General features: G+C 40.4%; 1 protein-coding gene across 5 annotated transcripts in view; it reads right to left on the minus strand.

Annotated features, from left to right (window-relative positions):
- Positions 1-1,329: 1,329 nt before the first annotated feature.
- Positions 1,330-27,128, minus strand: part of abcc9 (ATP-binding cassette, sub-family C (CFTR/MRP), member 9) — a 45,316-nt gene continuing 19,517 nt past the window's right edge. Inside the window, exons 14-42 of one of the 5 annotated variants that reach the window (XM_017494749.3) lie at positions 26,951-27,099; positions 26,164-26,272; positions 23,479-23,586; positions 22,510-22,582; positions 22,039-22,144; positions 20,243-20,281; positions 19,899-19,934; positions 16,015-16,116; positions 15,716-15,800; positions 15,432-15,512; positions 14,260-14,397; positions 13,839-13,964; positions 13,580-13,679; positions 13,171-13,457; positions 12,855-13,006; positions 12,522-12,591; positions 12,116-12,273; positions 11,927-12,019; positions 11,342-11,444; positions 11,128-11,238; positions 9,719-9,839; positions 8,524-8,654; positions 7,869-7,947; positions 6,705-6,813; positions 5,701-5,804; positions 5,295-5,428; positions 4,968-5,030; positions 4,231-4,410; positions 3,745-3,884 (exon numbers count right to left, since the gene is read on the minus strand). In XM_017494749.3, the coding sequence (XP_017350238.1) occupies positions 4,273-4,410; positions 4,968-5,030; positions 5,295-5,428; positions 5,701-5,804; positions 6,705-6,813; positions 7,869-7,947; positions 8,524-8,654; positions 9,719-9,839; positions 11,128-11,238; positions 11,342-11,444; positions 11,927-12,019; positions 12,116-12,273; positions 12,522-12,591; positions 12,855-13,006; positions 13,171-13,457; positions 13,580-13,679; positions 13,839-13,964; positions 14,260-14,397; positions 15,432-15,512; positions 15,716-15,800; positions 16,015-16,116; positions 19,899-19,934; positions 20,243-20,281; positions 22,039-22,144; positions 22,510-22,582; positions 23,479-23,586; positions 26,164-26,272; positions 26,951-27,099 (3,105 nt within the window). In that variant the 3' untranslated portion in view covers positions 3,745-3,884; positions 4,231-4,272. Of the gene's footprint in view, positions 3,885-4,230; positions 4,411-4,967; positions 5,031-5,294; positions 5,429-5,700; positions 5,805-6,704; positions 6,814-7,868; positions 7,948-8,523; positions 8,655-9,718; positions 9,840-11,127; positions 11,239-11,341; positions 11,445-11,926; positions 12,020-12,115; positions 12,274-12,521; positions 12,592-12,854; positions 13,007-13,170; positions 13,458-13,579; positions 13,680-13,838; positions 13,965-14,259; positions 14,398-15,431; positions 15,513-15,715; positions 15,801-16,014; positions 16,117-19,898; positions 19,935-20,242; positions 20,282-22,038; positions 22,145-22,509; positions 22,583-23,478; positions 23,587-26,163; positions 26,273-26,950; positions 27,100-27,128 lie in introns of all 5 variants that reach the window. The other 4 variants (XM_017494748.3, XM_053688444.1, XM_017494752.3 and 1 more) reach the window with 4 other exon arrangements.

Raw genomic sequence — 27,128 nt, forward strand, 5'->3', positions numbered from 1 at the left:
AGGTTATAAAAATGTATATTTCAGTCCCATAACATTCATTCAACCCTGTTACCCTTTAAACACATTCACCCCTCTGGAATATTTAGAATATTCCACAGGTCACATGTTCAACAGGAAGTTGCTTCATTCACATTTCTTGAAAACTATGGGAAGAAGAAAAGTAAGTTCTCTCGTTATTTTTTTCTCTTGGACAAGGACATTTTGAAAGTTACTAATATAGGTTGAAAATAAAAAAAAAATAAATAGAAGCATAAATCATTAGAATATCCTTAAGGCAAAACACTATAGACATTTAAAAAAAAAAAAGACATTTCTATTAATCGCTGACATTCCTGCAAGAAGTATTTGTTTTTGTACTGGACCTTTAAAAATAATAATAATAATAATAAAAATCTACATTTATTTATGCAAACAAGGCTTTCTCTAATTAATATGTAGTCTTTTGATGCTGGTAGCTAATATATTTATTTCACAGTGACGACACTCTTTAGAGAAAAACCTAAAAGTTTTTTTGGTAAATTATTTATTTATCGTTTAATCAAGAAAATACCACGCACTGATATGAAAAAATATTTTATCCAATAAAATCTAACGTCCATTTAACAAATCAACATCTTGGGAAATTCCTCTGTAAATAGGGAATAAACATGGAAAATTTCCTGAATGTAGGTCAACTACAAAGTTCTGAATATATATATATATATATATATATATATATATATATATATATATATATATATATATATATATATATATATATATATAAACGAGGAAAAACATTTCTAAAATGCAATGTGGTTTAATTTTTGATACATTTCCAAAAAAAGATTGACGTGATACAATGTGTTGTGTTTGCCTTGTCCTCATTAGCATGCATGCTAGTTAAACATGTGTGTTTTTGCTAATTCTATGCTAAAAACCTTCAATCCAGTTACTCATTTAAGAGCAAAATGGCAGCTACTGTCAGCCATGAAACCTTGTAAAAATAAAAAGATATATATAGAGAGAGATTGCTGCATGAGATTAAGTTTAAGCTAACCCCTTTCGGCTTATTATAAATGCTTGTTTTTCTAGATTCCGTGTTGATTCCAGAGTTACAAGGACTAAAATGGCACCATAATCATGGAAACGCCCACTTGTTAAAAACGCACCGTCTTGCAACACTATAATTAGCATAATGTTTGTTTAAAGTATGATTCAAGAATCTTAGGTCCCTTTCAGTTTTTTTGAATCTGAATAAACTGGTTAATTGAATTAACTTGCTCTGATTTCTCTGTACTCCGCTTTCAGATTTCACAAAGTTAGGAAATGACACAAATATACAATGACTTCACTGCAGCTTTTATTCAATTGTAAAAAAACAGCAACAAAAAACCACAGGCACACAGTATAAGGTTAAATGTTTATGCTGCTAACAGTAATTACATATGTACATTTTAAGACAATTCAGCACAAAATGCTTGTAAGAAATATTGTATTTAACGCTGCGATTCTGCACAACGTGATGCATCATATGAAAATACGTAGAAACACTCATGAGTAAGGCTAACATCCTTGGTGAAAGCAGTATTGATTGGACGCTTTGAGAGTTCAGTGTCTTTGCAGACTCTGGCATACAGTACCACTGTATGATAAATATTAAAGCGGGGGGTGATTTTGCTTTATGAAGAAGAAACACTGCCCTATAAAAACTCTGTTGGCTGTAAAAGGATCCAGAGAAGTGCTATAAAATTTCATTTGATCAAACATAGCAACATAGCTAGGGGCAGTGGTGGCTTTGGGTTATTGATCAAAAGGTTGAGGGTTCAAGCCCCAGCACTGCCGAGCTGCCACTGTTGGGCCCATGAGCAAGGCCCTTAACCCTCTCTGCTTCAGGGGTGCTGCATCATGGCTTTGACCCCAGCTTCCTGACATGCTGGGGTATACGAAGAAAAGAATTTCACTGTGCTCTAATTTATACGTTTTTAATAAAGACTCATTATCATCATAGCAGTCCCTGTTAGAATTCAGGGAGAAACCGTGGTAGTCAAACGGATCATGTTACATAGACCCCTTGGCTAGATCAGTTTTGTCAGCAATGATGATAAAATAAAATAAAATAAAAACAACAACAAACAAATAAGAAAAAAAAAAGACTAGGAAAGAGTTGAATGTGAAGTTTAGGTCTAGTGGGAATAAAGCAGAACAGCTGGACTTGTTCTAATCATGAAGAAGTTCACTGCTCATCAGTTCTACCGAGTGGTGGGAAAACGTCTGACATTTAAACCTCTGTGGTTATTCACGCTTATGATGTCATAAAACCTGTTAAAACCCTGGACGAACGGTCAAAGAGTCCAGACATAGTCCTACACACATTTCCTATTAGTTTCCCAATAGTGCCCCAGTAAGCTATAGTACTTACTGAATATTGTGCAAACTGTATAAAAAAATCTGCACAAGGTTTATGGGGTTAAGGTCACAGGACGGTTGTTGGAGTACGGAGGTGTGAATCGGTGTGACGCAGCTGGGCTAAAGATGTTAGGATGGCATTGTGACTAGGTGTTAAGTGGAGTCCTGCTCTGAGCTACCTTCCAGAGTTACACCAATGGCCTGTTTTTTGTTTTTTTTTCGTAACTCCGAAGAGTCCGTGGCTGGGATCGGGATTGGCATTACTCTCGGGAGAGGAGCTTGCGTATACGGAAGAGGGAAGAGAGCATCTCCCCCAAGTGCACTTTGCATATGATGAGTCGCAGTCAGAAAAGATGCAGTGAGTAGCAGTGTATATGACGTGACTAAAATAATAATAATAATAATAATAATAAAAACTAAAAGTCATAGCCGTACCACTCCGAGAACGTCGGATCCTTATCTGATCTCGGGGGGGGGAAATATGTGTTTAAAAAGAATTTCTATCCAAAATGTACATATCTAAAATCACTCAGCGCTCAGGCCACCTTCAGGCTTATAATATCATAAAGTCCAGCCACCCTGTATACACTCGCTATCCTACAGAAAGAAAGATCTCAGCTAAAAATCACTCGCTGTACGTTTTGGAACATAGACGCAAGAGAGAATAAAAAGCGAAGAGAAGTGAACACAAATACAAATATACAACTACAGGTGTAGTAATAGAAAGGAAAAAAAAAAAACTCTCACTAACATACAGCTCTATATTGTAAATAAAATATTTTCTGTGGTCTGGCTGTCCCCAGGAAGCACAAGATCTTATTCACATTCTTAATTCATTACAACAGGCCATAATGCAGGTCCTGCTTGTTACAGGAAAATGATATAGGATATAATGTCTTGATACACACACACAAAAAAATTAGTTTTGCATAGTAATTTCTGCCTCTGTGGGGCGAAAAGTCTCCCTTTATTATCCAGAGTAAAATTCAGCAATGCACATTAGACAGACAGGATGCGTCAGCTCTCAAGTGTGCTGACAACTGCGTACAGTGTTAGTACCAGTTAAAACAGTATATATATATAGCTGCTATTTCTCACATTAACACACACATATAGTATATCATCAACTTAATGTAAAAAAAAAAAAGAAAAAAAAAAAAGGAAGAAGCATGAAACAATACTGCAGTTATATAATGTAAAATTGCTAAAAGGTCAAAGGCACAGGCGGACTGGAAAATCTGCCTGTTTATAAAATGAGAAATAACTCCTTCCTTCCTTCCTTCCTTCTACGTCAGCAGTGTGTGAGTGTGTGTGTGTGTGTGTGTGTGTGTGGAGGTGTGTACTGATGGATAGTGCGTCTACATGTCTGCTTTGACGAAGGAGGCGAACATGCCGTCCTCCTGCTCCATCAGCGCCTCTGGTTTCCCATACTCGAGTATGTTCCCTCTCTTCATCACGATCACAACATCGGCCGTCAGGATCGTGTGAACCCGGTGCTGTGGACGAACACACACACATGCACACACGCACACACATGAGCATGTGCAAATATACATATGTAAATATAAACACTCGCATGCTGTTATGAGCACATTAATGTCCATAAGAGTAAAAATCTGTTGCTGGGAAGATGTTTCTGTATATCGTCAAAACACTGGAGCTGTAGATCACGTGGAGGTGCTGACAAATACAGCGCAAGATTACCCCACGTGATTTTTGGCCCCTGGACCGTACGAACGAATAATCCAGTGAAACACTGATCCGAAGGGGCTTGGAGTTAGTCAGGGATTTCAGAAGGGTTGATACTGAAATGGCACACAGAAAAGTCACATGATTACCAACCAGGGTGCTGGGGCGGGGCTGTGGGCATAGCCAGTGGTGGGGCTACTTGTGTGTGCGCACTAGGGTGCTGAACAGGCTGTCCTCCTGCGCTAACAGGTTCGCAGCGCTGTCGCACTCCACCAGAATCCCAGAGGTAAAGACCAGCACCTGCTCCGCCTCCACTATGGAGGAGACCAGATGCTGTGCCACAGAAAGACGGAAAGGGAAAGAAGAGAAAGCAACAGGAGGGAGATGAGAGAGAGAGAGAGACATACAGGGAGAAAGAGAATGAGACAGTGGATGAGGATAGTAAAACGGCAGCAAGGAAAGTAACGGAAATAGCGCGAAAAGACCCGTTCCACATACATGGGTATTCCTATATTCTTTTTGTTTCATCTTTTAAAATATTTCATGGATTTCATTCCTATAATTGATTGGCTCAAACACCTTGGTATTACATTAAAAAAAAAAATAATTACACCTGGTCTCAAGTATCATCAAGGCATGGTGAGAGAACTTACTACCATCACCCGGTTGTTTACATGACTCGAACCACCTGTTCGAACCACGGAGGAGATTTTATTTTATCGGCTGTAATGGATCACGCCAGCCTGCCGTACATCTCTGACTCTTTGTAATTGTGATGTGTTCTGAGATGGACCAGTGGCCTTGTCCTTTTCTAATTACAACTCGAAGATGTCCGTGGCCACGCCCCCTACACTGCAGCTATAGGTGTGATTAATATAGAGCGGACTTACTGCTATGGTGACGACGGTGCGGTCAGCAAACGCCGTCATCACGACCTTCTGTAAAATGTTCTCCTGTGAAAGGAAGCATACGCAGAAGGTCTGTGAGTGCCAGCTGAAAACGTGATGACTCCGTGTAAACTGTTTGATGAAGAACACTCAGTGGGAAATTTTATGTCTGTTAAACCCTGCACTCCAAAGCCAAAGAACAAATGTACGCTCCTTTTAATTGGACCTATAAAAACAGACTTTACTGGCAGTCTAGATTTGTCTGTTTGGCTCAATGGATTAAAAGAAACAGAGCAGGGAGGATTCAATTTTTTTTTTTTTTTTTTTTACCGTTGCCATGTCGATGGATGCCGTGGCCTCATCCATGATCAGGATGCTGCTCTTACGAACAAAGGCTCTGGCGAGGCAGAAGAGCTGCCGCTGGCCCACGCTGAAGTTCTCTCCTCCTTCGGTTACCACCGCATCTGTACAGAGTTTAAGATTAGACTGTACTGTACGATAGCACCGTGGCTGCCAAAGCAGAGTATCTATCACCACAAGGACTATTAATATGCGTGTAATAAAACCGAGTATATTTATAGGCTAATAATAAGATATTAGAACATCATTAAACCATGTATAGTGTAGCAACTTTCCATTTTAAATCCACTTTTTACTCCTACTGAGAAGGGTCAGTTCAATTCAAGTAAATATTCTAGACATTTCAGAGTCCCTCTCATAAGCTTTATTGTCATACCAAGTCCTCCTGGGAGTGCTTTGACCATATTCTTGAGCTGGGCAATTTCTAGAGCCTCCCAAAGCCTGTCATCAGTACAGGTGCATTCTGGGTCCAGGTTAAAACTGAGGAGACACACACACACACACACACACGCACAAGGATGAGCAAACACACTATACACCCACTCATACAAGGGAAAAAAAACAGCAGTATGCATCTACAGTGCTGGAAAGAGGCACATGACCATAAGAGGCAATGGCAATGAGCCTGGCTTCACTCCACTGACCTCCTGATCATGAAGAGCACTAGGGAAAACTCTTTCTACCACACATTACTCTCTTTATCACTGAACTGCATTTCCCACTGAATGCCTTACGAAAGGCTTGCCATGGCATGCTGGGCTCATCACTGCAATCCAAACCGGGCCTATGCTATATTAACACCGAACCTCCAGGGACTATCGGTGCTGTTAGCTCTGCCTCGTATAAACCATCACCATGGCTTTTCATATGAAACCAACGACAGAACGTAAGATAGTGAGACAGTTCGGGCGTCCCTAAACGACCTTAAACGAACACGATGCTTGGTTTGGTCTGCGTGTCCATAAAACAAGCCTGTTGATGAGAATGATTATGTGCAGATTTCAGTTCGACGGAGAAAAAAAAGATTCCAAACTAACGTCCTTGTCAAAAGTAAATCTAAAGTAGTAATCAGTACCGCTGAAGAGGTCTGGCATGGAAATCCTAAAACTTAGATTCTCTCTGCTTGACACATAAGGAATATATGTTTATTCTTCATCTTTGGCTTTTTTTAAAAAAACGAAAACTTTTTAGCACAAGGTCTCTAAACCTTTCTCCTTAAACGACGAGGAAGTCGGTGTTTATTATTTTTGGTCTGTTTGAGTTGAACTGATCCATAGCTGACTCCTTCAGGGAGAAGCGGAAAGGGAGAATGAAGTGTGTAAATCTCTGTATGTATGTGTGGTGTGGTGTGTATGTGTGTGTGTGTGTGTGTGTTCATACCGGATGGAGCCACTGAACAGCACTGGATCCTGAAGAATGATAGACAACCGGGATCTCAGAGTCTGCAGAGGCAGCTTGCAGATATCAATGCCATCAATAATGATCTTTCCTGATAAAAAGAAAAAAAAAGAAAGAAAAGAAATAAACACAAAAACCTTTTTAACCTATGAACTTGGATACAATGTGTACTTAGATGTGTAGATAGTCCATGAGAATACTGTTTGGAAATAAAATGAGAAGGAAAAACAGTCCATGTTGCTACTCAGAGCTACTCAGGACATGTTCAGGGTGTGTTTAATCATGATGACCAGAATCTGGAGAGATAATACTGAATCATCATTCTGCTTCTGCAGAGTCCAATTTCTGCAGTGGAAAGTTGGAAATCATTCACACTTCTCATTTTAGCTTTATATGGACACGCTTTGAGTGTGTGCTTATTCAATCTCAAGTTTAAGACATTTCATTGAGCGCTGGTCATGCTCAAAAATTGATTGCGCGTGTGTATTTTTGGATTTGGCTGCATTATAAGTCTTAACTCGCCGACCTGCTGAAAAGCATCCAAACTACTTCGATAATGCACCACGAGCCTACTCAATGAGCACGTGAACTTTGATGACTGAACACTGAATTGCATGAAGTATTCCCACGTTTAAAATTTATTTATGTTGCTCCTAGGCTGAGTAATCTCATTCGGCTTAAAGTGCGGCTGCTTCGCAGAACAAAAAACATCAATCGGATGAGGATATGACATGGACTGGAGGTAATGTCTAAAAGTCTCAACGATGCTCATCTGAAGTGCCCGAGCGCTCTAAAAGCTAATCCCTCGACGTGGCATCGTTGTTGCTTGTCAACGTGATGGAAACCATAACCGGCGCAGTATAAACAAGAGTAGCTGAAATGTTTCTGGAGTTGCTTAAAGAATCGTTCTGAAGTCTAAAGAAGAAGTAACAGCAACTTAAACGAATCCTGAATGCTATCGTTTTGTTTTCTTTCCTCGGGAGATGAAAGCACTTTCATTGAGGAATCTTAGTCGCTCTCAGCCCTCAAATCTCATCCCTTTTAGTGAAAGAATTACGTCATACTCGAAATGACAGTGCACTTCAGTTCCCCTCGGAAGAAAGCACTACTGTAAGGCACTAGGGAAGAAATACGAGGAGGCTTCACCTTCAAAAACGTCCACCATGTTGAAAAAGGCCAGAGACAGCGAGGACTTTCCACTGCCTGTCCTCCCACAAATGCCCACCTTGGGAGAAAGAAAGAGCGACAGAGAGAGAGAGAGAGAGAGAGAGAGAGAGAGAGAGAGAGAGAGAGAGAGAGAGATAGACAAAATAAATGTGACCATCTTTATACAGCCACACTCTTTCATTTTCCAGACTGCTGTTATAAACCAGAAGGGTCTTTGTGTAAATAATATTCTTGCCTATTGCCCGCACATCAGAAAATGTCAACAGTGTAAGCGTTATATGCACGGCTCAAAGATATATTGTATAAACGAGGCACGGGATTGATCAAAGTGATGAGCCTTATGAAAAAGGTGAACCTTCAGATGGCAAAGACGTGAGAAAATAAACACTGTAGTGACAAAACCACCAGCTGGGTGATGAAGTGGAGCTCGTTTCATTATCATGTCACGTTAATGTCAACTGAACCTGGAACCTTTCATTCGCAACATTTCATTATACCTAAGAATTCATTTCAGGTGCCTATAGTTGTTTCAATAAAAACAATATTTGTTCAACCACCAATGTAAGATTTGTAGATTAAGCTTAAGCCTTAAATGTGAATCGTGAGATCTTGTCATGAATCCAAACCAACGTACCTTCTCGCCAGGGTTGATGAAAGCATTGACATGTTTAAGAGCAGGTTTCAGCATGGGGTCATATCTCACACACAAGTCCTGGATTTTAATTTCACCATGCTGAGGCCAGTCCTCTGGAACCTGCGAGACATCTGTGGCCAAAAAGAGGACGCATGGACAGAGCCTTGTGAGTTAACACCTGCCCCATCGTTCCTTAAAAGACGTTCTAGTCTTTATGGTATTGTATTTAGGGTTAAATGTATAGTGAGTAGATACCTGTGTTAATAATAATGCCTAAAATTGCTCATGTAAATGTTTTAATACATTTAACTGATGTCAAGGCTTTTCTTTGAACAGTCTGCTTACAACAAGATATGGTGGAGCACACAAAGACTCGTGCACGTTGACCCAAAAAAGGGTCGGCGTGCATGAATGAATTCCACATTCCAGCTAAGAGCTGTATCTGAACGTAGATAAAAACCTCTTACAACTGTTCAGACTGCTTACTTTAACAGCGTCGTTCTAGGTAAGGTTTCGCAATGTTCTCTGGAATAACGCAAACTCGAGCTATCTCTGGGCCCAAATTCCAGAGTTTAGTCTCTTTCGCTGCTATCGAGTCTGTCGTTTTTCCATTGCGTCATTGAGGAGGCGGGGGACGTGGATAGACAAGGACGTTCTTTGGCAGTCTAATGGGCTATCGCTGGAGATCCAGACATGTTCCTGCTGTAGCGTCTCCCTCTCGCCTCTCCCTCCTTGCCCTCCCGACTCAACCCTCCGTCCCTCCCCAGAGTCGAATGTTTACATTCGCAGCGAAGGCAGAGTAAACGGCATATGTCAACTGGAAATTGCCTGATTGGGAAATGTTTCACACATTCCCACATGCTGATAATACAACAGGAAACAGGAAATCTGGGGTTTTCTGTGGCTGGGGTCAGGATGCCTTGTTCCACATCCAGAATTAGGCAACAATTCTCATACTGTACTATTTATTTATTTATTTATTTAGATTACGAGTCAGCATTTGCCTTTTATGTGCTACTAGACGTAAGTGATCTTTAATTTGAACCTTTATTTTGAGCTAGTTCTTATAACAGACACAGCAATGCTGAACTGGTTTATTTAGTTCCCACGTTGATACGATGAAATTCTTCTCACAATCTGGTCATACCTTCGATCCCTTTCTTGGATCACACTGTTCATATTAAGACGGTTTTACCTATGGAACCCTCGTAGTTCTCGGACTCTGTGCTCAGGAAGCTATTAACCTTCTTCACTGCTGCCATCTGAACCTCCAGATCTGCCAGGTTCCTCACTACCCAGTTCAGATAATTAGTCACCTGTTCACAACACAATAAGAAATAAGAACTGTGTGATAAACTCACTAAGGATCGTGTAGACTAGTTGAGATACACACTACTAATACGTATAAACACGACGCATATAATACTGGGCGGCTGTGGCTCAGGTGGTAGAGCGGGTTGTCCGCTAATCGTAGGGTTGGCGGTTCGATTCCCGGCCCACGTGACTCCACATGCTGAAGTGTCCTTGGGCAAGACACTGAACCCCAAGTTGGCAAATTAGCGCCTTGCATGGCAGCTCTGCTACCATTGGTGTGTGTGTGTGTGAATGGGTGAATGAGACACAGTGTAAAGCGCTTTGGATAAAAGCGTTATATAAGTGCGCCATTTTACTAAACAGTAGCAAGACAGATGGTAAAGAAAGCAGGCTAGATTTGGCTATATTTGGTTGGTCTGGACGTTTTTCAGACTAGATGAAGCCCATTTTATGCTGAAATATTATTTTGCATATATATATATATATATATATATATATATATATATATATATATAAAACTTGAATGGAAAGTTATTGCTTTCATACCACTTTTCCATCATATCACTTTTACGCTTAACTGTAGAGGACTTTTTTCTTTTTTTAATCCCACCGCCACCTGTTTCTAAAGAAGTTAGTTTCTAAAGACATCGTCCACTCCTGCATTCATTGTTGTTGTTCTTTAATGTAAATAAAATCCTTGAACTATAGCATATTTAATTCTGTTGTGGCTACTGTTGTGTGGAAGAGTGTATTTGGTGCTGCAGGTTGCACGTCACTATCCAATCCCACTCAGCTAGTTTCGAGTCAGATCAGCAGTGCATGCTAGCTGTTGGATGCCACTGAGGCCAGAGTTGAATATGGTGAAACCTCCCAGCTGCTGCTGTAGACAGACGCTGGTCACTGTGCTATAAGTAGGGCTCTCGGTTCCAGAGTCAGTGATTTCAACTGAGCCAGGTCGAGTGCGTTGTAAAAACTGGTACATCCTTAAATAATGTTATGTGATAAACAGATCTGGCATGCTTATCGCACCGATTTCATTTTTAATCTTTAACAATGTAGCCGGAAATGTCATTTGTAGCCTGCGCATGGCTGTTCACTGAAGTGCGGTTTTGATGCCTATGTTGCTGTTGCCTAATCGTAATACTCAACACTTCTTCGACATAAAACAGTTCTAAAAATGTATTCAATTATAACCTGCGTTATAATCAGAACACTTTGTATTTTAGTCCTGGAATAAAATCACAAATAAAACGACACAAGTTAATATTAAAAATAAAAATTGTGTCTCACTGTTAGAGCATATGTTAGACCCAGTCCAACCAGACCAGGCTGGACTCCATAAGAAGACATCCAGATGGCAGCTACTGCAGCTGTTAGGACAATAACAGCACCCAAATAATCCTGAGAGGAAGAAGAAAAAAAAACTTTCAGAATTTCTTATTAAGTCACAGGGCTTCTCAATAAGATAAGATTCTCAATACTAGCACTATTGAGCTGTACTTACTGTTCTGACTTCTAGCCACCGGTTGGCAGCAGAGAGGAAGAGGTATGCTATGTTGTTGGTGTCAGTCAGCTCCAGCATTCTCTGCCTGAAGCGTGCCTCGTGCCTGAGGTAAGAACAATTAGCTGCTTGAAACAGAACTATTGGGAACTTTTCCTCATCAAACGCTTAACTCTGGCTTGAAAGCTGGCAAAACTGAGAGGTATCCTTTAAGTTTCTAGAATGTAGTGTTAACTTAAGACTATAAACACTTATGGTGAAAATGTTAGAAGTGATACCTATGGATAGTGGTATGAAACAGACATACCAATAAATTTTTTCCCCCATTTTATTCCCAATTTGTTCACCATCAAATTCCTACCCACTAGCCGGCTCTCCACTATGACATGACCGCTACCAGCTAGGGAGGGTTGAGGGCTATCACGTGCTTCCTATAAGAAAGGGTTATCTACCCCCTTCTAAGAACCTCACGGTTATTGTTGCTCTGATTGACAAATGGCTTTGGTATCGTCACAAGAAAGGGCAAACAGATGACGTTTAATAGAGGGCGGAGGTGGATATATATATTTTATCGCCCAGAGCACTGACCTGAACGCTCGAATGGTGGTGAGGCCTTCTGCAGTCTCAGAAAAATGGCAGAGCAAAGGAAGCTGAGTGGAGTCATCTAGGTCCTGCAGATCTCTGTGGCAGATGAGAAGTAGAAAGCAACAGAAAATGGAAGGTAAAAACGGTGCGAAAGCTAAACACTGACTTCTGACTTTTTGGATCAAAACTCACTTTGATGCAACCCGGAAATACTTCTGGATGAAGTAGAAGGCCACCGCGAGGGGCACCAGGGCGATAAGGAAAGCCGGTGTAACGAAAGCGATGACGCCAATGGCCGAGAGACAGAGAAGAGTGGATCGAGTGAGAGACTCCAGTGTTGGAGGAATGTGCTGCAGGGAGAGCAGGGGTGAGTGAGACACACTCAGAGGGCAAGAAATGAAGCTTAGCACTAACATGTTGCATTTCTGCATGTCACCGCATAATCAAACAGGTACACTCTTTGAGCTAAATCATATAGTGACATCTCCGTGTGACAAGTCCTCAGACTTCAGCAGAGCATTAATGTGTTTGAAAGGCCGAATGATTAGGACGACAATAAACAAATAAATAAATGAAAGAGCTGCTGGTTGTTTCTCACCTGATCGATAATGTTGGTATCTGCAGAGAAACGGTTGAGAATTTGACCAAGTGGGGTAACGTCAAAGAATCTGACAAAGACAGAAATATGATTATTATTGTTAGATGGAAACATATTATTATAGTGGTCTTCTGTATTATTATTCTCAGGGTAGAAATGCATACTCCGTTCTATAGTAACCTTATCAATAGGTAGCTAACCCTCGTCTCAGTTTAACACATGCACGTTTCAAGTGACCATCTGTTGTCTCGTAATAAAAAAAATTAAACAAACAAACAAATGATTCTAGATGAAGTAGCACCTAAACATGTGTATATATGTAAGTGGGTGTACCGAAGAGGTGCATGGATGATCTTGTTGAGTAAGTTATGGTGCAGATTAGTGGCAGCAGCAAGACCCAAAAACTCAACAGTCAGAGAAGTGATAAGACAGAGGACTATCCCTGCTCCACAGAGAATAATGAACACTGGCACATAATCTTGATACTGTGGGAACATAAACAGCACACAAATTGCACACACAAAATCCTAACAAATCAAAATAATGCGTTTAATGTAGGACATAAACATGCATATGTAAAGGTGCCCTTTAATTTGAATAACTTTCTCCTTATTGAACCCAATCACTTGATTCATGTTGTTCACCTCACCTGAGCACTTTGCATGGCCGTGTACTCCTGAGTGGAGTTGGTGGCATTGGCATCCAGGTTGGTGATGAAATCACTGCTATTATTTGGGCTTGAGGAGGTCCATGCTGCCAGCCAGTAATCAATGGCCACCATGACCGAGTGCTTGGCCAGCTTGGAGGCGACCATCATGAAAACCAAGAGAAAGCCACCAGAGGAGAAATAACACCAGCAAACCCTCCATGGGATTTTTAAACGCCGGCTGGTGGTAGTAGACATGTTGTCGTCCTCATCTTCCTCCTCTTGCTCTTCTGTGAAAAGCAATTCAAACGAATAAAGCGTGTGAGGAGAAATGTTTGGGTCGGGAAAGAGCGTTTTGAAAATATGTAGCTTTTGAACAAACGTAAGGTGGGGGGAGGGGGGAGGGGGTGACCTTCATCTTCATCATCAATTTGATTCTTGGCTTCTCTTGAATAGAAGGCTCTTCTGAGTGTTTTCCTCTCGAGAGTAGTCTGACTCTCAAAATCGGTGTCCTGGAATATATCAACAGTGACGTTACATCTTGGAAAGCCCACCAGCAGTAAAAAGCATTTTACCTGCACTTTCTGTCCGTGCTAATGGAAAAGCAGCAAAATAAAGATGCTGGGTGTCAGTTTAAATGGGTGTGTGGGATATGAGTGAAGTAGGCTGACCTTCTCCAGCTCCTGGTCCTGCCTGTTCATGAGAGTCTTCCAGTGCTCGTAGAGCTCCACATCATGTGTCTGGATGTCCTTCAGTGTCCCCTCTCTCAACACAGAGCCATCCTTCATTGCTATGATCTGACAAGCAGAAAAGCAACAAAAATTCATAAACAGCCCAGGGAAATACCTTAATGAATAAAGGGTGTAAAAAAAAATAAAATAATAAAAAATAAAAAATTGTGCCAACATAACTATAACCCAGGACTGAAGTTAATATGACTCAAGATGCAGGTTTTTCTTGGAAATGCTTCGATAGATATTGGTTCCTTCTCATTTAATTTAACTTTGCTACTGACCCAGTAGAACCTGAGCAGGATCATAGTTTCAAGCAAGTTTTCAAGACTTTGAATAATATTTTCCACAAGCTACTGACCCAGTCTGCATGAATGAGGTACTGCAGTTTGTGTGTAACTAGGACCATAGTGCGCTTATCGTCCTGCAAGAACTTGAGAATGCCCTCCTGCATCAGATGGTCACTTAGATGGATGTCCAGAGCAGAAAATGGGTCATCCTACAGGGGGACAAGACACATATTTCCGACACTGTTTCTCAGGTTATATGAGAGAAAAACATTGAGAGTGTGCAGCATGTGCTAGTGCTTTCGATTCAATAACAATTCCAAAGCACAATGCGTTGTTTAGTATATTTTATTACTTTATGTCATTACAGATGTGTTATCTGGATACTGATACTGATATAATTAGGATGCTGAATTAAAGGACTATGGTTATTATAGGGTGGGTTGGGAAGACATCTGGAAAGACATTTCGACAGCCAGTATCTGATTGAAAATTGTATTTATTAGGCTTTTGTCCAACTCATTACAGCAGCCAAATCCAATTATTTGACAAAGCTTGACACTTACTCTGCGAGAAAATCACACATTGCTAGCAATGTTTTAGGCATCTTTAGGCAGACTGAATATTTGTACCACCATATGTGTTCAACTGATATGACTCCTTATCCAATAATGAGTCTTTATTGGTCACCTATACATTATAGCACAGTGAAATTCATTTCTTTGCATACCCCACTGTGTTATAATGTATAGGTGTCCCATAAAGACTCATTATTGGGTAAGGAGTCAACTCAAGGCATACCTGGAAGTTGGGGTGCAAGTGCAGGGTCAGCCATGATGCAGCGCCCCTGCAGCAGAGGGGGTTAAGGGCCTTGCTCCAGGGCCCAACAGTGGCAGCTTGGCTGCACCAGTGTTTGAACCCCCGACCTTCCGATCAGTAACCCAGAGCCTTAACCGCCAACCCCGCAATGTGCTTTTTGTAGGAAGATTAGTAGTTAAAGTACGTTATCGCCAGAAAAATCCGATTTTGGTCAAAATCGATTTTTCGAGGTTTTTTTGTGTGTTTTTTGTTGTATGCTCGCCAAAATTCAGCCACAGCGACATCCGATGGGTTTTCCCAGACCACCACACATATGTGTAATATGGTCTCAATAATATATTACTAATATATTCATAATAGTAGTTCTGAATGTAAAATTTCTTATCAAATCCTTAGCAAGATCTCACAAATGTATCTGATTTCTTACCAGAAAAACAATGTTGGTGTCCTGATACAGAGCTCTGGCCACACAGATCCTCTGTCTCTGACCTCCACTGAGATTTATTCCCTGAACAGCATCACACACAAACAGATATTTTCAACAATTAAATAAGAGATTGTTTGTTCTTTATTTTTTGATATGCTAGTCTTTGCAATGGTATTTATTAACACCCCGTGATCCGGCTAGCACTGCTACAGCACCCGAAGTCATGAAGTGAAAATGAACTGAACTTAGAGACATAACTCATCTTTGTCAGCTTTGTCGCTTACCCTTTCTCCAATTTCAGTCTGGTCCCCGAAGGGAAGGAGATCAATATCTGGCTGCAGTGAGCAAGCATCGATCACAGTCTTGTATCTGTAACAACAAAACAGAAGAAAGTAATTAGATTTCTACTAACCAAAAAGTTTTTAAACAAATGCACAGGATACTTTAACATGACCATGACTTGGCCAACACGATATGGAGTCAAAATAAATAGAGACTGTCAACAATGTCATTTCAAGTGCATTGGATTCCATTGAAATGTTACTCAATAACTACCCATGTTTTTTAATGAGGCAGCTCTCACCTCTGCTTGTTGAAAGGACTACCAAATGTGATGTTCTCCTCTACAGTAGCGTTTAGCAGCCAAGACTTCTGAGCTGCGTATGCCACAGAGTACCTGTTCTTACTGTGAGGAGAGACAAAGATTACATAAACGTGAACAGTGGCTCTATTATAAAGCAATACTGATCACAACACACCAAGGGTTAAGAAAATGAAGAAATCCACAAATTAATGGTGATTAAAAAAATGCAGGGAGTCACGTCAATGACAATGACTGAAGAAGTAGACCATTGCTTGTTTGCATTATGTTTAGATAATTAGATTCTGTGTAGACAGCACAATATTCAGGATGATTTACAAAAAGAAAATTCATGAAATATTCTACATGAACCATTTAAAACACTCACTGCCCTCCTATAACTGTTTCAAGTGTGCTAAATAACTCTCAGATGCCATGTCAAGAGTAAGTATGAGTATAGAAAAAAAAAAACGAGTCTTTTTGTGTTTTATAAGTAGCATTTAACGTTTTATTTTATATCAAAGGCTTTGTCTCTTCATATATTATAGCTTGCAAAACTTTAGGTCTGCAACAACCAATCAAAACATCAATAGCTTTAATAAATTAATTAAAGAGCTGTCGATGAAATAGTGGGAAATAAGTGTTGTTTTTTTAACCCATGCGTTTCATTAAGCAAGGAAAAACATTTGAAAGATGCAGTGCAAGAAAGATAATGGAAATTGTAATACACTACACAAGCAAAGTTTTGTTAAGGACATTAAAGACAGTTAAAATAACACTGAACTTAGAGGAGCTGCATGAGCAACCAAAGAATTGCGCAAGATGACTCGTTCTGGTGAGACCCATGGGCAGTAACACTAGTTACACATGTAACTCTGGCTCAAAGAACACTGAATAACCACCAGAGGCGGTGTTTAAACACCTCTATACCTTCTTGTGCGCATGCACACACATGGTTAGACCGTACCAGATTATATGATTATTGTATGAGTGGTATTTTGCTATAAAATAATATCGTCATCAATGGCCATCTGTCCCTAGAATCTTCTTGCAGAATTTCTGCTGTTTCTGTGTAGTTCTAAGTGACAGAGAAACGTGTTACTATTTCATATCCTTACCACCAGAGTGTTCAATCACCTGAAAACCAATATGTCACCCTAAGACTTACTGGAAGGGTACTTAGATATGATAACTGCACTTCAAGGGGCAATATTGGTCTTATAGAATCCAACACCAGTGGGCCAGTTTTTATTTAAACAGGAAGGACTCCATGTCTTTCTGGCATAACAGATGGAAGGATCATCTGATGATGGAATTGCCATAGTCCAGTCATTGCAAGGTTCATTCATAAGGTCGTCCTCTGTGTAACGCTGCTGTGGATATGACCTTAGACAAACACCCTGGGTTTGGCCACAGGATTACTCCTGCATTGCCTGGCAACCACCAAATGCAGGGTGGACTTATGCTCTCCTACTCTTCTTGCTAAAGTGATTGGCAGGAAAAACGCACTCTTCAGAGAATTCCATTTCCATTTCAACATCCTGTATGGACTGATAAGGGGAGGGCCTCAGGGAGTATAACACAAGGGCTAAGTCCCATGATGGACTCTTGGGGGAGTGCAGTGGACAAAAGCATTTTGCTCCATTCAGAAAAGTTGCGATAAGTTTATTAGCATCTGGCGAAATACCATTCATAACACTACTGTGCGCAGCAATAGCTGCTACATACACATACATACAGTATACCAACATAGCTGAATATTTACATTTGTCTAGGAGTTCTTGCAGAAACGACAAATGTTTAGGCACGGGATGATCCACTGATCCACTGGATCTCTACAATGGAGTGTGCGCACCAGAGTCTGGGTCAGAGTCTTTTGCCTGCACTTTGGTCTGAGAGGCCATACCCATAGGTGCCCTGGCCAAGGGTGCCAAATCATTAAATCTGAGACAGTGGATTAGGGGTCTTCAATCTTATCCACAAAGGGCTGGCATGGCTGCAAGCTTTCATTCCAACCAAGCAGGACTCACACCTGTTTCCACTTGTTTAATCTCTGTCTCCAAACAACTATCCTCCTATTTGGCTAGAATGAACGCCTGAACCCACACTGGCTCCTTGCAGGTAAGAGGAAACTATGGTTTAGCTGGCCATATCAGAAACATAGGCAGGACTGTGTTGCCTGATTGTCAGATGCTGTGTAATATTGGCAGAATCAATGGTTGTGGATCCTAAACTAATGGACTGTCCTTCCATACATTTTGCCCTGCTAAACCTCTTCCAAATCTGGAAACACCACATCTGGATGTAGATCCAATTACCCTGGGTGAATGTACTGCTTTGACAGTGCATCTGCTGTGATATTGTTCCTTCCTGGCAAATGATTTGCTCCTCTGGCTAATCTTGTGTGAGCCCACCTGTGCATTTTTCAAACCAAAAGAAAGTTGATATACTTGGTAGTTGATATACCTGACCATCAGCACATGGAAGAGCCTTAAAACTTGTAAGAAAAATCTGAGGGCTAGATAGACCGCCTGCAGTTCCAACTAATTTGTGTCCCATCCTCATACTGGGGCTCCATATGCCTCCCGTGCCTCTGCGACCCCACACTGCACCCCAATCAGTGATGGATGTGTCTATAGTGATTAACTCCCTCCCATGGGGTACTGTTCCCAGGTAGACCCCTTTCAGAAGTCTTGTTCTTCCAAAGAGTTAAGGCTGATGCCTCTCTCATTGAGACATGGAAGCATTTCTATCTGTTGTATTTGGGGCTTAACTGTAGGCTGATAACTCTTTTTTTTTGGAAGTTCCTTAACTACAGCCATCTTAAGAGAACAACTGCTTCAGTTATGGTTAATAACCCAAGCCTTAGCAGTACAGCACATATTGCTAAGGCTAAACACATTGGGATGACAAAAAGTGGCTAGCATTCTGAGAGAGAGAGAGACCAAGCATTGTGTGCTTGGTCTGTGAGGGTGGGTGTATCAGATGACCTGTTCCTTGGAGGGAGCACACATGAGGCAATCATCCAGATACGGCAGAATCCTGCATGTATCTTGTGAATATCCTCGGTGCTAGAGAGTCTGAAGGGTAGAACTTTGAATTGAAATGCCTGCCCACTAGTGGCAATATGACAAGACTGTGGTGCTTCACACGAGTAACACCACCCTCATTAACAATGGAGAAGTAAGTAGCTGACTGAACAATTTAAGAAGTTAATATGAGTCTATCGCCAGCTTTGGAGGACGGGCTAGTTGTAGCTCTAACTGTAGTAAAAAGCTGTAACATGTGCACAAGGTGGGAAGGATAAAGGGAGAGATGGCTCTTGATGATGGTATTTTTTATAGCAAAATACTACATCATACAGTCAAAACATGACTTTGTTGTAGTCTCACCAAGAGTGTGAAGATGCTTAAGAATAAGTTATCCAGGTGCATAAACTGCACTGGTGAAATCAAACAGAGAATTCCATGGTAAAGATTCTTAGTAAAGCCCTGTATAATCAGCACTATTTGTTTTAGGTTAAGTTTGGTTTTCTGAATTGCAAAGCGTGTGTGAAAAACAGACTTTCTGAAGCAGACATTTCTTTTATGGTGAACTAAGACATTTTTGCAATTAATCAAAATGGCAATCCCGCAGCCATGTGAATACAGGTTAGTGTATACAGTACAAAATAACCATTCATTATAACCCTAGCAATTTATCTTATACAAGATATTAAGTGTGCTCAATTATTATCAATAAAAACCTTGTTCGGGTTCAAGACTTGTATCAAAGACTCCCAACATTTTATGTACACCACCACACGTACATCAAAGAATGGACGGTTAGATACACGGATGGATAGATGGATGGATGGACCACTGCACTTCGGTTATACAAATAAATACCTCCGTTCTTCGTAGGATAAATCTGTGTCATACTCGCTGTTGATAGGGGTCAAAACATCATTTTGTGAGTCATTAGGAGAAATTAGAAGCTCGAGTTAGAAATTGAAAAAAATACCACGTTCACACATCGTCATGCTCTCTTATCGGAAAAGCCTCGGAAGACTTTTAGCTGATCTCGTTTTACTGATTATTCTTAAAGCAAGCATCACTTCCCATAAGGACACATACAAAGACAAAAAAAAAAAAAGTCTTCAAATCATCTGCACGGTGACAGTAACGACTGTAAGCTTGGGAAGGATAATCGGCAAACTCTGTATGTGAGCTCACATCTTTTTATGGAATACCTTATGCAGCCATCATGGAACACCTCACAATCAGGAAGCCTGATTGAGTGTAGCATTGAAAGAGGACACACAGAAAGACAGAACACACGTGAAGAGAGATAGTTGGCAGCCCAACGGGACACAGAAACCTCTGCAAGGACAATGACACTCTCCGCTTCCTTCTGATCCATCATGACTATAGTGGTATTTTTAGCTGTATGTGGAGAGTGCTGTCATTGTCTTCAGAGAAAGAAACATCGCATCATCAAATAATCAGTGTTTGCAAGGACAGCAGAGCATGAGAAACAGAAATTAAGCATAGCCTGACTCTAATCTGAATCAAAACATTCTACTAAGTGAACAATGTGTTCAGATGTTCTAAGGGCATCGTAAATGATTTTTAATTATTATATGAGATCATATATGAGACTTTTTGCAGTACCTAAAACAGGCTGTTAGATGATGTAAATGCAGCACAAGAAGAGCACATGGCGAACTTACAGACTTTGTGTCACACTGTTGAACTTGGCAAATGCTAATCAGAGACCATCTCCAGTATGGACTGAAAGATGGAGGCATGAGCATTCTTACCAGTAACAAGAAACAAAAGAGAACACCAACAGTGTTAGTAACAAGCACGATGGGTCTGTATAAATACATACAGGTGCATCTAAAAATTTTTTTTGAATATCGTGGAAAAGTTCATTTTTTCCCCCTGTAATTTAATTCAAAAAGTAGAACTTTCATATATTGTAGATTCATTACACATAAAGTTAAATATTTGAAGACTTTTTTTTTGTTTTAATCTCGATGATTACAGCTTACAGCTCATGGAAATAAAAAAAAAAAAAAACAGTATCTCAAAATATTCGAATGAAGAATTTATAATACAGAAATATCGACCTTCTGAAAAGTATGTTCATTTATGCACTGATTCTCGGTCAGGGCTTTAATCCTTTTGCATGAATTACTGCATCAATGCACTGTGGCATGGAGGCATGGAGCCTGTGGCACTGCTGAGGTGTTCTGGAAGCCCAGGTTGCTTTGATAGCAGCCTTTAGCTCGTCTGTATTGTCGGGTCTGGTGTCTCTCATAGATTCTCTATGGGGTTCGGGTCAGTGGAGTCGTCTGGACAATCAAGCACAGTAATTTCACGGTCAGTAAACCAGTTACTAGAAGTTTTGGCACTGTGGGCAGGTGCCGAGTCCTGCTGGAAAAGGAAATCAGCATCTCCATAAAGCTCCTCAGCAGATAGAAGCAGGAAGTGCTCTAAAATCTCCTGGTAGACGCTGCACCGACGCTCGAATTGAGAAAACCCGATGGACCAACATGACATGGCACCTCAAATCATCACTGACTGTGGAAACTTCACACTGGACTTCAAGCGACCTGGATTCTGTTCCTCTCCACTAAATTACGGTAAAAAAACGAGCTTTTCCAAGATACTCAAATTTTCTGAGATGCACCTGTACAGTTGAGACGACGTGCTAAGCTCTTATGTTTAGACAAACAGCACAGGAAATACACAAACACACATAAAATCCATGCAAGAAAAAAGCAAAAATGCTTTCTACCCATCTTCAATAGCACAAAGATAAAGATGCAGCACACACACACCAATACGCACTCATTACACACACACACACACACACACACACACACACACACACTGTGTGTGGTGTACACAGTGAAAAAAATGGATGCGTGAAATGTTTGTTTCCACAAATAATAGCTTTGATTAGCATTGGATATGAAGACATACATTTCTTAATATCACAATAATTACATAGCTAATTCGACTTTTAAGATTCTCTTACTTGCTCCAATAGACTTTCCCACTCTGAGTCTGCATCTCGCCCAGCATGGCTAACAGCAGCGAGGATTTCCCACAACCCACCTGGCCCACAATCATGGTCATCTGACCTGCAGAGGCCAAGCGTAACGCAATCCAGTGGGACATCAGGAAATGTAATAAACAAGCTTTCCATTATCAAACGTCACTTCACATGCAGACATTTTTGAGTAATATATAATAATATGTTATTAATTTTCATAATCTATTATGAAATATTAATAATTATGTAAGGATATGAATGTATAATTGGAGGCATCTGGACATTTGGCGAGTATGGGCCAAAGGGAAGGCTAACTAACAGTATATTACGTCAAACAGTTTTTGAAGTAAACAAAAAATATTTTTTTAGACACTAGCTTTGGGGGTCATAACTGATAAACCGAACACTTAACCAGAGATGCTTTCTTTCCCCGAGCACTGTGGGTTATATTACCTGAAGGAATGCAGATGTTGATGTCAGACAGGGTTGACATATTGTTCCCCCATGTGAAGTATCCGTTGCTCACCTGAAAAAAACGAAACCACAACACGTCAGCTGATTTTTAAATTTTTTTTTTAACTGTAAACAAAAATAGAATTTAACCCATCTCCCTTCATGCAATCTACCTCACTATGTTAGATGTTTTTTGGGAACATAATGTTTATTTACAATGACAATAATGTTCCTATCCATCAAAAAAAAAAAAGAAAGAAAGCCGTGCGTAGGTCAAATCCGCAGCAGGCCTCAGAGTCAGTGGGAAAAGGGCAAAACGGACAATCGAAAGCAGCTGGGAGAGGCACTCGAGAATGGGAGAGAAGGAGGAGAAGTGAGCGGATGTGACATGGGTCAGAGAGTCAGGTCCAGTGCATTATGTGGATTTGTTGTTATTGAGTTCATTAGTTACGAGGCTAGTTTGGCCTACAGGGAGGCTTCAAGGAAATGGACCCTACAGGGACCCTAAGCCAGAAGAACAACAAAATAAAACAAACGACAACACAAATGACTATTAAGTTCTTCTCACGAGAATTTCAGACATCTCTCTGGCTGTGGTTATAAAGAAAATCGAACCAAACCCGAATTCAGCTCAAGTATGTCAGAGTAGGTTCATGTTTGTCATATAATTAATTAATTTTTTTCTCCTTTTGTTATCTTTTCACTTTCGCTTTTAAAGTTTCATTTTACTGGGTGATGTTATGCTACAAAATAGTTTGTCTAAATGTGAGGAACGTACGTCCCTGTTGAACCGTGTACGTGTCAGACGTGACACGTACATGGGACAGAGGTTAAAAGCAGCTGAGATGAGAACAAGCAGACCCTGCGGAGCGCTCTCGTAATTCAGTAGCAGGATGTGCTCTGTGAGTGTGTGAGAAGGGCCTGAGAATCTGAGCTGATGGGGCTCTGTGGAGGCTGGTGATCCCTGACCTTCACGGCGACATCCTCGGTCTCCCTGGGGCGCAGCTGCCTGCGCATGGGCTGATCGTAGTTATCCATTTGATAATGTAGCGGCTGCTTCCTATTTATCACCTTTGTCTGCAGGGACACGAGAGAGAGAGAGAGAGAGAGAGAGAGAGAAAGCGAGAGAGAGAGAGAAAATGTGAACATTTTATATAATAATATAATTTATATATTTATTTTTAAATATATAATTTGAACATAAGCAATTCAGGCATGGAACAATATGAAAAATTCAGGGTATGTTAAACATACAAGCCAAAAGCATGCTTAATTTGCTAATATAAATAAATACTAGAGAGCTGAAACACAATTTTCCATGATTTAGGCCTGTTTTTTTTTTTTTTTTTTTTTTTTAAAAGACAGACCTATACTGTTTTTAAAGATCTTTTAGCATCTACAGTCAATCCCAGAATTATTTTCGCCCTTAGAAAAGACCGGCAAAAAAAAAGTTATAAAAAATAGCTACATGCCTGAAAATGCGCATATCCACTGTCAGGGTAAAATGAAGATGTTTAGATTTCACTAAGGATCACGCTTGGAAATTTGCACAAAAAAAAAATGGTAGTGTTTTGAGGTCACAAAGTCCCCAGATCTACAATTAGAGACCAGTTCCATGCCAACAAACTATTTGGAAGATGTTCCAGAAGAAGCACGTTCTTTTATCTAACCACAAATGCAAGTGCCTGGAGTTTACTAGATGATATGAGAACTTTGACTGGAACTGGGTTCTATGGTCAGATAAATAGAGCTTTTTAGCAACAAACACTCAGGTTGAGTTTCTCAAATAAAAATAATAAAAAAATATATATAACAAACGAACTAGGGTAGTTATACAGAAAAAAAGCACATGTCCCATGTTATGGGGCCCTGGGAACCTTGTACACATGGCATCGTGAAGAACAAGGAAAAATTTCGAATTTCCCCAAAAGGGGATCAATAAAGGCACATCATATCTGATGTTATCTTATCTGATCTTATCTTGTCTGATCTTATCTTAAGTGTTTTGTAGTCTCAATCAAAAACATATCCTCATGCTAGTTCCGTAGGGATTAAGAGGACATTCAGGCTGAAAACCCTACTCACGAGGATAGCACATTATAAAAAGAAAACAAGACAAGGATGAAATGTTTAAATAGATTAATAAAGTGCTTGGCGAAGAGGTAGGTCTTTAGTATTTGACTCCTGAAGAGGAGAGTCCACAAGAGAGGACCTAGGACCCTGAGGAGTGCACTCAAGATTCATTCCTCTGTTTCAAGCATTAAGACAGAAAACTCAATACTATTATGTTGGCATAGAAACTAACTGTCAATAAATGGTGCACCTGAGGCTTTAAAAAAAAACAAAAAAAACAAAACAAATATATATATATATATATATATATATATATATATATATATATTTAAATTTTCTTAGAATAAATTGACTTCATGAATTCTCTTTCTTGCCCCCACCCTCTCATATCTCCCTGCTTTTTCTCTCTCTCTGACCCCCTTCCCTTCTCTGGGAGCACATGTCAGAGCGTCTCCTTTCTCACAGAACAGATGAGTCTGGAGACTTCTTTAGCATGTTTATGGGTTCTCAGTCAGTTCAAGAGTCACACCCTGACAGTCTCCCCTTACAACTCGGGTCTCGGGAGATACACGCCACTGCAGCTAATACTGTGATTGAAATGAAACAAGCTACAGTATATTAACTAGTATATACTGTATATCAGATTTGTTCATAAGTTACAAAAATTTCTTCCAAATGATCAGAACAGCGGCCCTTCATTATGCGGGACATTCTTGAATTCTTTCCATTGCCAATAGTGAGGCTAACAACCTGAATAAAATGACACGCATTGCAAATATAGGAGATACATTCACTGACCACTTTAACAGGAACAGCTGTACACCTGACCAGTTTATGTTCACATTAAACATCAGGATGTTATGGCAGTGACTTTCACCGTGGCAGAACTGTTGTAGCCAGAGTTTGAGTACTAAAAAAAGACCAGGAAAACTTTCTCCTACCTTCAACTTACTAGTCTCAGTGAGCCTGTGCCACCTGTAGCCACAGATTCCTGTTCTAGGCTAAACTGAACGTGGTCTTTACCTTATGTATTCTGAGATGCTTTTCTGCTCACCATGGTTGAAAAGTTATTCCCATTACTGCAGCTGTCCTTTGAGCTCAAATCAGTCTGGCTGTTCTCCACTGACCTTTATTGTCAACAAGGCATTTCCGCCCGCAGAACTGTAGCTCACCGAATTGTATTTTTTTTTGCACCATTCTGTGTAAACATTACAGACTACTGTTCATGAAAATCCCAGGAGGTCGGCAGTTTCTGAAATACTCAAACCAGCATTCGTACCATGCTCAAAGTCACTGAGATTTTTCCCCATCCTGATGTGATGCGAACATTAACTGAAGCTCTGGACCTGTATCTGCACGATTTTGTTACATCGGCTCTGCTGCCACATGATTGGCTGATTGGATAATTGTGAATGAATGACTGAATGAATGTGCAGGGATACAATAAAGTGGACAGTGAATGTACAGTATATCCTGCTAGCCGCAAACATGAGGGCAAAATGTTGGTTTGGCCAAGTGTTTGCCATACTATCCATACAATCCATACAATCCATCCATGAGGGAGTATGTGTGTGTACTTACACCCCCAGTGGATTTCTTGTAGTTGTCATAAACCACCGCCATGTCTCCGTTTCTCCAGCTATCATCACCGATCTCTTCGCTCTGCAGAAACTCGCCAAGCTTTTGAACACTTTAGGAAACAAGCAATTTGTACCATCAGTGAGGTCAAAAGATTAAAGGTAAGATGTATTCATGATAAGGTACATTTATTCAACAGTCTAGAACCATTAATGAATGAACTATACATGTGTGAAAACTACTGCAAATAATTCCAAGTATATTCAGTTACATCAGTGTAATAAATGCAATCGGATAAGTATGTTTTAATCTGGAATTAAAACCATCTATACAGCTAGGGTTTCTTATGTGCGCTGAAATGCTGTTCCAGAGTTTCGGGGTGATTTTAAGAAACATCATCTTCCACCAGATGACATTTCCGACAGCAGGCCTGCCTCAGCTGAGCAACAGTTCAGTCTAGAGGTTATGAAAGAATGAACTACTTTCTCAGCATTAAGTAGGGTTAATACGCGTCTTATTTCTGCTAGTCTCAAATTTCAAGTTTCTCAAATAGTTAGTATACAATTTTAGAGATGACACATGATGTGAAACGGCAGAGCAGCATCAAGGGTTACTCCAAGGTCCTTATCTCTAGCTTTTGGTTTTACAGAATAGCTGTGAAGCTCTGGGGTGAAATCAGCCACTGTTTGCAGGCAGACTACTACAATTTCAAAGAGACTTGGAAATAGTTTCAAATGAGTCTAACGTCTATAGGGAGTTTATAAACACTGTTGTGCAATGGAATATGTACCTGACCAGGGCCTTAACTGCAAAGCGCACTACGGTGGAAAGCAGGAAGAGTGGTGTGACCAGGATGTGGAAGAGAGCCAGAGAGGCGAATGCCCTGGCTGGACTCAGCCTATTTTCAGGTTCGCTGATGTATGCGTGAGTAACGAAGGTCTGAAAGAAAACATATTTCACGCTTTTAA

This window comes from Ictalurus punctatus, chromosome 19 (genome assembly GCF_001660625.3).
Source record: "Ictalurus punctatus breed USDA103 chromosome 19, Coco_2.0, whole genome shotgun sequence".
NCBI classification, from domain to species: Eukaryota; Metazoa; Chordata; class Actinopteri; order Siluriformes; family Ictaluridae; genus Ictalurus; species Ictalurus punctatus.